Raw genomic sequence first — 12074 nt, forward strand, 5'->3', positions numbered from 1 at the left:
CATCTCAATAGATGCAGAAAAAGCTTTCAACAAAATTCAACTCCCATTTATGATAAAAACCCTGCATAAAGTATGCATAGAGGGAACTCTCCTGAACATAATAAAGGCCATATATGACAAACCCACAGCCAACATCGTCCTCAATGATGAAAAACTGAAACCATTTCCACTAAGATCAGGAACAAGACAAGGTTGCCCACTCTCACCACTATTATTAAACATAGTTTTGGAAGTTTTAGCCACAGCAATCAGAGAAGAAAAGGAAATAAAAGGAATCCAAATGGGAAAAGAAGAAGTAAAGCTGTCACTGTTTGCAGATGACATGATACTATACATAGAGAATCCTAAAGATGCTACCAGAAAACTACTAGAGCTAATCAATGAATTTGGTAAAGTAGCAGGATACAAAATTAATGCACAGAAATCTCTGGCATTCCTACACACTAATGATGAAAAATCTGAAAGTGAAATCAAGAAAACACTCCCATTTACCATTGCAACAAAAAGAATAAAATATCTAGGAATAAACCTACCTAAGGAGACAAAAGACCTGTATGCAGAAAATTATAAGACACTGATGAAAGAAATTAAAGATGATACAAATAGATGGAGAGATATACCATGTTCTTGGATTGGAAGAATCAACATTGTGAAAATGACTCTACTACCCAAAGCAATCTACAGATTCAATGCAATCCGTATCAAACTACCACTGGCATTTTTCACAGAACTAGAACAAAAAATTTCACAATTTGTATGGAAACACAAAAGACCCCGAATAGCCAAAGCAATCTTGAGAATGAAAAATGGAGCTGGAGGAATCAGGCTCCCTGACTTCAGACTATACTACAAAGCTACAGTAATCAAGACAGTATGGTACTGGCACAAAAACAGAAAGATAGATTAATGGAACAGGATAGAAAGCCTAGAGATAAACCCACACACATATGGTCACCTTATCTTTGATAAAGGAGGCAGGAATGTACAGTGGAGAAAGGACAACCTCTTCAATAAGTGGTGCTGGGAAAACTGGACAGGTACATGTAAAAGTATGAGATTAGATCACTCCCTAACACTGTACACAAAAATAAGCTCAAAATGGATTAAAGACCTAAATGGAAGGTCAGCAACTATCAAACTCTTAGAGGAAAACATAGGCAGAACACTCTATGACATAAATCACAGCAAGATACTTTTGACCCACCTCCTAGAGAAATGGAAATAAAAACAAAAATAAACAAATGGGACCTAATGAAACTTCAAAGGTTTTGCACAGCAAAGGAAACCATAAACAAGACCAAAAGACAACCCACAGAATGGGAGAAAATATTTGCAAATGAAGCAACTGACAAAGGATTAATTTCCAAAATTTACAAGCAACTCATGCAGCTCAATAACAAAAAAACAAACAACCCAATTCAAAAATGGGCAGAAGACCTAAATAGACAATTCTCCAAAGAAGATATACAGACTGCCAACAAACACATGAAAGAATGCTCAACATCATTAATCATTAGAGAAATGCAAATCAAAACTACAATGAGATATCATCTCACACCAGTCAGAATGGCCATCATCAAAAAATCTACAAACAATAAATGCTGGAGAGGGTGTGGAGAAAAGGGAACACTCTTGCACTGCTGGTGGGAACGTGAATTGGTTCAGCCACTATGGAGAACAGTATGGAGGTTCCTTAAAAAACTACAAATAGAACTACCATATGACCCAGCAATCCCACTACTGGGCATATACCCTGAGAAAGCCAAAATTCAAAAAGAGTCATGTACCAAAATGTTCGTTGCAGCTCTATTTACAATAGCCCGGATGTGGAAACAACCTAAGTGCCTGTCATCAGATGAATGGATAAAGAAGATGTGGCACATATATACAATGGAATATTACTCAGCCATAAAAAGAAACGAAATTTAGCTATTTGTAATGAGGTGGATAGACCTATAGTCTGTCATACAGAGTGAAGTAAGTCAGAATGAGAAAGACAAATACCGTATACTAACACGTATATATGCAATTTAAGAAAAAAAAAATGTCATGAAGAACCTAGGTGTAAGACAGGAATAAAGACACAGACCTACTGGAGAACGGACTTGAGGATATGGGGAGGAGGAAGGGTGAGCTGTGACAGAGCGAGAGAGAGAGGCATGGACATATATACACTAACAAACGTAAGGTAGATAGCTAGTGGGAAGCAGCCGCATAGCACAGGGATATCAGCTTCGTGCTTTGTGACCGCCTGGAGGGGTGGAATAGGGAGGGTGGGAGGGAGGGAGATGCAAGAGGGAAGAAATATGGGAACATATGTATATGTATAACTGATTCACTTTGCTATAAAGCAGAAACTAGCACACCATTGTAAAGCAATTATACTCCAATAAAGATGTAAAAAATAATAAAATAAATAAAATGAGCAAAGGATATGAATATATATTTCTCCAAAGAAGATATATAAATGAACAATAAGCATATAAAAAATGTTCAACATCATTAACCATCATGGAAGTGTGCATGAAAATCACAAGATACCACTTCACATCCTCTAGGATGCCTAGAATAAATAAGTCAAATAACAAGTGTTGTCGAGGATGTGGAGAGATTGGGACCCTAATAAACTGTTAATGTGAATGTAAAATGGTTCTGTCTCTTTAGGAAACAGTCTAGAAGTTTCTCAAAAGTTTAAACAAAGAGTTTCCATATGACCCAGCAATTCTACTCTTAGGTGGCATACCCAAGAGAAATGAAAACATACATCCACACAAAAACTTGTACACGAATGTTCATAGCAGCATTATCCATAATAGACCAAAACTAAAAAAGAATGAAATGACTATCAGCTGGTGAATGAATAAATAAAATGTGGCATATCCATACAATGGATTAGTATTTGTTGATAAACAGAAGTGAAGCAATGATACATGCTACAACATGGATGGACCTTGAAAAATCATGTTAAGTGCAAGAAGCCGGACACAAAGGACAACATATTGTATCATTCAATTTATATGAAACATCCTAATAGGCAAATCTATAGAGACAGAAAGCAGATTAGTGGTTGCCTAAGGCTGGAAGTTATGGGCGAGTAGGGTAGGGGGGTGACTAAGGAATGCAGGGTTTCCTTTCAGGGGTGATGAAAATGTTGTAAAATTGATTGTGGTGATTATTGCACAATTCAGTAGAGATTGAATATAAAAAGCCATTGAACTGTACACTTTGAATGGGTGAACTGTATTAGATGTGAATTGTGTATCAATAAAGCTGTTAAAATTTAAAAAAAAATAAAATAAAAAAGACAGAAAAAAAAAGTTAAAAGAAAGCCTATCAACCAAGAATCCTATATCCAGTGAAACTATCCTTTAAAATTAAAGAGAAACTAAAACATTCCCAGATAAACACAAACTGCGTCAATTTGTTGCTATCAAACCTTCCCTACAAGATATACTTAAGTTCGAGACTTTAATACCTCCTTCTCATTAATGGATAAAACAACTAGGAAGAAGGTCAGCAAGGAAACAGAAGACTTGAGCAACACTACAAACTAAGGAAACCAAAGAGACATCCACAGAATATATGAGATTAAATTAGTAATCAAAAAACTCACTGCAGGGCTTCCCTGGTGGTGCAGTGGTTGAAAGTCTGCCTGCCGATGCAGGGGACACGGGTTCGTGCCCCGGTCCAGGAAGATCCTACATGCCGCGGAGCGGCTGGGCCCGTGAGCCATGGCCGCTGAGCCTGCACGTTCGGAGCCTGTGCTCCGCAACGGGAGAGGCCACAACAGTGAGAGGCCCGCGTACCGCAAAAAAAAACCCAAAAACAAACAAAAAAAGACTCACTGCAAAGAAAAGCCAAAACCCAAATAACCTCAATGGTGAATTCTATAAAACATTTAATGAAGAATTAACAAAATTCCTTCACGAACTCTCTCAAAAATAGAAATGAAACACTTCCCAATTCAATTTATGTGATAATATCAAAACGACAAAGACATCTCAAGAAAACTACAGACCAGTATTTGTTATGAATGTATACAGAAAAATCTTCAACAAAATACTAGCAATTTGAATCTAGCAACATCTAAAAGGATACCATGACCAAGAGGGATTTATTCGAGAAATGCAGGGTTGATTCAACATCTGAAAATCAAAGTCATACACCACATGAACAGAATGAAAGGAAAAATGATTATCTCAATAGACACAGCAATAGCATTTGACAAAATCTAATACCTGTTCGTGATTAAAAAAAAACACTCAACAAAACAGGAATAGAAGGGAACTTCTTCAACCTGATAAAGAGTATCTATGAAACCCACAGTTAACGTCATACTGAACAGTGAAAGACCAAATGCTTTGCTCCTACTATCAGAAAGAAGACAAAGATGTCTGCTCTTATCACTCCTTAACTTGTACTGGAGATTCTAGCCAATTATGCAGGGGGGGAAAAAAGGGAAAGCATCCAGATTGAATAGAAAAAGGTAAAACTATCTCTATTCTCAGATGACAGATCTTATATATAAGAGACTCCTAAGGAACTAGGTAGTCAGAAGGTTAAATGAATCATGCACATGAACATTGGAGGCTACACTCAGAGTTGTAGCAAAGCTTACAATGAAGAGGGAAAGTGAGCCAAGGGCCAAGATTTTTGTGAGCTAGGGATTGGGACCGTTAAGGAGGAGTTGATAAAGCCAAATGCCCTAAGTGTCAAATGAAAGAGGCTTAAGAACACTTCATTTAGAAGTAACAATGAGGAGCAAAGACAAAGACCTCACCCCTAAACAGCACAGTACTAGAGTGTCTGGAAAATAAGAATCTTTCATATAAGAATGCTACTGAGGAATTAGTACATTTAGGAAAAAGTTACAATCAGGAGAATGTAGGTGAAGAAGTCAAGGATATGGGTTTGTTAAGATGTGAGAGAATTCCATATGGTTAATGGAGGGTGTAGGGAAAAGGGGAGGTCTGGGGAGAAAAGAGGAATAAAAGGATAGGCCAGGTGAAAAGAGAAACAGTACTGACAAAAATACAGAGAAAGTAGATCAGTGGTTCTGAAGCACCAGTCCCCTGAATTACAGATTAAGACATAATCCTGTAATTAATTATGACAACGATGGGAACTGAAGGACAGACAGGAAAGGGAACCAGCAACATTCAAGAAGTCATAGAATGGGAAGAGGAATTTTTACACATGTAATATTAAAAGGCCCTGGGGTTAGTACATCCAAATCTTTTAAAATCAAGGTATAGAAAGAAAATAATAGTTTTAAGGTTTGCTGGAGTAAGGCTTATCTTGGATGAGATTTCTCTCTCTACCACCCATCCCCATAACTGGCTCTGAGAAATCTAGAAGTCCCAAACCTCGCACAGCTACCCAAAAGCCTGAGGGGATCCATAAACTGGTTAACCTATAACCAGTCATAACAAACCAGTATGTGTCAGTTCACTTGTTGGGAAGTTCTGCGCTGAGTCAGATTAGCAACCGCCAAGAGTTCTGTGCATTTCTCTCTCCTCATCGAGACTCACAAGTGTGGATGATCCACAAACCACTAGTCCCTCAAAATACACTGTGTAGAAGGGATTTGTCCTCATGTTTTGGAAAATGGCTATATATTTTCCTGTACCACCTTTTGCAACATCACAGTACTATAATTATATATTAAAGGCACTGCAGAGTCTACTATTTTAAAAAAAAAATTAACTTCGATTAACTTGTTCTTCCTATACTCATCTGATCAGTCTCCCTTTTCTACACCTATTGAAATCCAGGAATACAGTTTTTGAAAAATGTTGCTTAACTTTTCTGACAGATAATCAGTCTCACTGATCTCTTGATCAATGAGATCTCATTGATCTCTTGATCTCTTGATCATTCCCAGGGACAGAGACTGCTATCTCCAGGTAATTCATTCCATTTTGGATATTCTGATTAATAGTCTCACAAAGCTGAAATTTGCCACCCTTTATCTTAAAATGAATAGATAATTTTGCTATCTACAGTTAGAGATCACATTTATTCATTCCTCCAAGTGAACTACCAATTCAGCTAGGAACCTAAGAGCAGTTCTCTGAAAATGTCACTGTTTCATACATGGTTTTGCACATGCTATTTTTTCCATCTGAATACTCACCCTTCTACAGAAATTGATCCTCTGCAATTGCTACAGTCATGGTTATCAGTTCAACAGTAAATTTATGCATCACTATCCTAGACAAAAACCTGTATGCTCCTGGAGTCCTGCATACAACACTTTGAGGCACCTCTCATCATTACACTGTACTAATACTGCATTATAACTATCTACATACCTGTCTCTCCCATACACTAAACACCCTGGCAGCAGGAAGTATTTACTACTCAAATTTGTATGGGATGGAAAAGGCACAAGAGTCTTCTACCTACCTGATAATTGCAATGATTCCAACTGACCTCACACACTGCATAATTCTTTTTAACCTCCTCAAAACAATGCTCTGAGAAGCCACTACCAATCTACACCTTTCACCTCTCACACCATCTCCAAATTCATTCCAGCTTGAGAATTTAGCACAGAGCTCAACATACAGGTTCTCAAAAAATACTTCTCAAATGGTTGAATAAATCTTGTCTTATAAGCAAAGGTTCATATTTTAGGTAGGCTTCTAAATTTTCATAAGTTGGCCTTAAATTTACCTTCTTATAAACCAACCATCAAAGATGAAGGAAGCATCATCTTCATTATTAGCAATGAAGACTATCTTTACATCAGATTCCTGCCTGATAATACCAACTCTCTGATGTCCATTCCTTATCAAAAGCCCAGATACCAGAAACAGAACAGCCAAAATAATGCCTGGAAGGGTATGTACTCCACACATTCTTCCAGATCTTCTAAATTTTATACTGGCATCAAATTTTACCAACAGAAGGATCTTTAGTTGGACCTCACTGTTTCATGATCCACTGTACAACTGCCTTTTGTCACTTAAGAGTTTTTTGTAGCATGGATTGAAGAACATAAAGAAAATACAGACTTAAGGAATTTATCAATATTTCTACTTTGGGAAGCTGTCTGAGACCTGTCCACTATATCACAAGGTAGTCTCCTTATAAGAAATCATGCAAAGCAACTGCTTTCAGGTTTCTATCTCATAAAAGCAAATTAATTGAGAAACATACCCTTTATCTTATGTATATTATAAATCTTGTAATGGATCAAGTTTTGTTCTTTGCTTTTGCTGCAAGGAATCTTAATTTTTTTTCTTACTTCAAGAGCTATACAGTGCCTTAAGTTTCCCCCCTTCCATTGTGTCTTTATCCCAATTTTATTATTTGTATTGTAAATGTGCTCCAAAAGGACCTCAAATCCCTAGGAGAATGAGATGACAGAGTAAAAAGGAAAAAAATTAATAACTGCCATCGGGTGCCTATAGTAAGTCAGACACTGTTCCAGGCACTTTTATCCCTGATCCTTGAACACTGAAAGAAAGGTATTATTAAGTATGTTTTACAGATGGTAAACTGAAGTAGAGAGGGGTTAAAAAATTATCTAAGCTCACAAAACTAAGTTGTACCAGGCCAGGGTTTGATCCCAGGTTTGAATGACTATACAGCCACACTATACATAAGCTCTGACCAAATTAAAGACTATGGTACACTTCAAAAAGAAAAAGAATGCTAGTACAGTACTTGAGGAATTTTAAAATTTCAATTTATTATATAAGCAAAAGAAGACAAATCACTTGAAACTAATTTTACACATTAATATCTTAAACATAATAAACTTTAACAAAGTCAACATCTCTGATCATTCCCAAATAAGAACCAGAAAATCACACAAAAATTTAAAGTTCAAACAGCAGACATAAATATTTATATTCACGACAAAGCTAATGAAAAAAGATTTGAGCCAAAAGAAAAAAATTAGATTATTCCAATTAGTATCACATATAACTTGAAATGTTTTTTGGTGCCTCTAAAAACAAAGACGAAAAACAGTTTTAAGGGGTGGGTGGAAATATGATTCTAAACTAATAAGATGGAAAATATAATTGAAATTAGACTCACCTGCTCAAGTCACTTTTTCCATAGTGATGATAGTGGTCAGGATGGCTAAGGTGGTAATGCTCCTGTCCACTCCACCTCTGGGGTGGCCTTTTCCAAAATCCTTCTTGAGACTGCCGAACATTTCTGTCTGATTGGTCAAAGCGGTTCATATTGTCACACTCCACTAGACAAATTCAAAAGCGAAACACTAGAAACATGTACACAAACTCTATAAAAGCTAACTACTTACAGCTCAATAATTAAATGCTGCTGAAAATATAAAAGTAATGTTCTAAAACTACCAGCCATTTATGTTAGCTAACCACAAAATCAAGATTTCCAGAAGAAAAATGACTAGTTCTTTCAGTGAAAACCAAACTTTATATTATTCAAACTGAAGTAAATTATAGAACTTTCATTATCACAGTCACTTAAGTAACAACAGTCCCACTGTTTTAAAACAAGCAAATTATCCTTGAAATCAACATTATACATTTTAAACACCAGTAGTCAGTTTTAAGTGGTTTTCATCATTATCAGTAGTTGGTTCTGACTTCAGAATGAAAATGACAAGAAAAAGTAGAAGATTTTAAGTCTGGTAGAGAACTCATTCCTAAAAATGAATGCCACAATTAATTTTTACTGATTTCAAGAAGTACAAATTAACTCTTCATCATAAACAAATCATACTTTTTAAATTAAGCTCACAGTTTTAGAAAGTAAAATGCTCCAATCTGCCGACAGTAGAGCTTGTTCAAAAATTCTAAAATGCCACTGAAAACAAAGCCAGTACTTTGCAGCAACAAACAGTACACTCCCTGAAATCTAAATGCCACAAAAACATGAAAAGAATTTCTTTGAAACACCCCAAGCTTCTCCTTCACTTACCCAAACACTTTTTCCTCACATATCTGAGCACTCACTGAGAGAGTTACTTTGTACGAGGGAGACATTGTGTCGCTTGCTGCCTACTCAGACATAGTTGCATACAAGGCACTGACAAACAGGCCTTCCTTCCTGCTCAACTCCCAGCCCTCCCTGTGGGAAGCAAGCCCAGTTTACCCTGTGACTCCATCTTCACTCAGTGCTTACATAGCCTCTGAGTTAAGACTGTTACTAAAAATATAACTAAACACTAACCCAAGGCAGGAACAGGAAAGGTTTCTCTAGTCTGAGAATTATTACATGAGAAAGTTCAAATCCTGCATGTTCAGAATCCCTTGTGACAAGAAAGCTTTAGAAATCAACGTAATCCTCCCCAATTAAAATAAAAAAAAAACTCATTATTTAAATGGTTTTTTTAACTTAACCTAAACCTGAATTTGATACATGGCAAGTGTTTAATTACAGTATACCAGATAAAAACAAATTTCCCCACTCCAAAAAAAAGGTTGATATAATTAAAGTGTATATGTTCAATTCTCATATACACTGAACTCACTGTGAACACATTACTTATATATGAGTAACAATTTAAATAAGGTTCTAAAAGACATCGAAATTTTGTTTATTAGAAAATTTCCATTAGAGAAATCAACTTGGGGAAAAAAAAGATAGGTTTTATAGTTTTAAAAAAACTTTTTTAAGAAAAATTTTTTAAAGAAGACTTACATTTGAAATTATTTCTAACAATTTCTCATCATCTTATTGGGATAAATTAAGATATACATATTTTTTTTAAGTTCAATAAAGAAAACCGGACTGTCATGTAAATAAAGGCATGGTGATCATTATGCCGCAAAAGTAAGGAGGAGAACATAAGACGGCAAAAGAAAAATAAATTGAAAAATAATCCTAAGAAGGCTTAAAAATGCTTTTAGTTGACATTCACATTATACTCAGAGACTCAGTTAACTTCCTTAAGTATTTCTACATGGCATTAAAATGTTACTTTAGGTTAAGAAATTCTGTATAGCTGAGGGATAATCTATATCTACTTTTAAATCTGAATTCATATTTCCTCTTAATTCACACAGGTGAAATTCCACTCACTCCCCAAAAAAGAAATTCTGCAATAAGAATCTGTTATATAATTAGTATATCATCCACACAGTGCACTCAGAGTAATAAGAAGCACACTAATCAGGAAAACAAGTCAGGAGATGGGGTTAAATGCTGTGGGAAATTATAATGCAGAAAATGATGTGCTGCTTTTGTATTTACTAAAGATTGTTGGTACTACACACAGGCTCCAAATAAAGCACTTTCATTGAAACATGAACTCAACCAACAGCATAACGACAAATAGGCACCGGAAACAAATATTTTCCATGACTACAAAACACTATTGTTAGAATTGGGACAGAGCGGGGCTTAAACTCTCAGAAAAATGTCTCCTCCAAGACTCTGAAGGAAGGAAGGGTCCCGCTTATACTACTACCTGCAGTACCCATCAATCATGTTTTGATACACTTTAAAATGTTACTAAGAAGAGAATGCAAAATAACATTAGTGGTGGTTTCTTAGAAAAGACTAAGGGCAGAGAGAAAGAAATAACATAGAAAATAAAATGGAAAGCCAATAAAATTACAAGATGGAGTTAATTTAAAGCCAGTTTCCAGCACCAATGAAGGAACAGGACAAACAAGACTAAGAAAGGAAATAAATCCTTCTGAATGTGTAATATCATAGGGAAGGATGAGGCAAACCTAAAAGCTTTCCAAAAAAAATGCTAACCAATATGCTGATCAAAACTATCTACACACCAGATTTGACCCTAATTATGAGTTTAGGAATAGAGAATAAATAAACGCCTTCTAAAGGGGCTTTCTAGCTCCCAAAGTAAAAGACAGATTTTAGTAGGTTTTTTACTATGAGTAGGAGACAGAATTTTCAGTACTTCTACCCTGTGATGAGGGAAAGAGAATCTAACATAGCTAACTAAAAGGTATGGGATACGGAGATGCCTATGTCTAACACTCATCATACCCATTTCTTCTGATTTGATAAAGAACGAAATATGATGCCAAAAGTACCCTAGATTCTTTCTAATAACTTAAAGTCCTAAGAAGATAATGGCTGACACAGGTAGTATTCCTATCCATGACTAACAACTGGCTATGAAGATAGCAGGAAGAAATTATATATCAGAAAGTCTGGAAAGGATGTGTCATGCAGGAGGTTTTACAATATGAACAAGAAAGTTTTTTAAATGAAATTTGGTTTGAAAGGAGAAAAGTTCATGCTAAAAAAAAAATCATGAAGTTGATATTACTAAATGCCATTAGTACTGAAAAAGAAAGATAAATTTCCAGAAGAAAATACAGTAATTGGAAAGTGGTAAAGGACAATACTATTGACCTCATATGACTATTATCTCAATAAAATGTTTAGCAAAAAAGTGGCCTTAGGAAATATATTAATAGCATGAAGTAAGTGCAATTTAATAGGCACCATAATTTGATGGGATAAGATTCAGGAAGTAATTAGAAAGGTATCTTTTTCAACAGAGAAAAGTTTAAAACAGAACGAGTGGAAGAAAGATCACCCCTAAGAAAATGTATACTATGGAAATTTCATAAACCTAAGGATGATGCTATGAATGTGCCAAATGCTAGGCTTTAATCTGTAGGCAATGAGTGACGATTAGAAGTTTCTAAGCAAGAGAATAAAACAATACAACTATGCCTTTGGTATAACCAAACTGTTTATATGAGAGACACTTTAGAACAAAAAGCAAGCAAAGCTCAAATACCCACTGGTCCACTAAAAGAAATTCAGATTCCAAAATTTCCTTAAGAGATTCCTTCACCAAGGTAAAAGAAAAATATTAAAGAAAATGGTCTCTCTTTTTAGATCCTCCCAAATTGCTACTCAAATCTAAAGTCCTTTTTCCTTTTATTCCTCTTCCCTCATTCTATATTCAATTTCCCTCCACCCCATCTCTCCCTTTAACCTCTTTCCCTACCCCTCAAGCTGACCAGAAACCTAAAAAACTCTATACCTCTTAACCCTCCTTCAGAAGACGGAAAATTCCCTTAAGGTTGACTTGGATCTGGTCTCATCCTGAGCTGAGAGCCATAGCTACAGACTTTCTAAGGTCT

The 12074-nt window shown here is 35.8% G+C and overlaps 1 protein-coding gene across 4 annotated transcripts in view; it reads right to left on the reverse strand.

The window, feature by feature from the left end:
• Positions 1–12074, reverse strand: part of CCSER2 (coiled-coil serine rich protein 2) — a 121661-nt gene that overhangs the window by 72016 nt on the left and 37571 nt on the right. For all 4 annotated transcript variants that reach the window (XM_065894344.1, XM_065894347.1, XM_065894346.1 and 1 more), the window contains exon 4: positions 8053–8215. In XM_065894344.1, the coding sequence (XP_065750416.1) occupies positions 8053–8215 (163 nt within the window). The remainder of the gene's footprint in view (positions 1–8052; positions 8216–12074) is intronic.

The sequence above is a fragment of the Phocoena phocoena genome, chromosome 16, assembly GCF_963924675.1.
Source record: "Phocoena phocoena chromosome 16, mPhoPho1.1, whole genome shotgun sequence".
NCBI classification, from domain to species: Eukaryota; Metazoa; Chordata; class Mammalia; order Artiodactyla; family Phocoenidae; genus Phocoena; species Phocoena phocoena.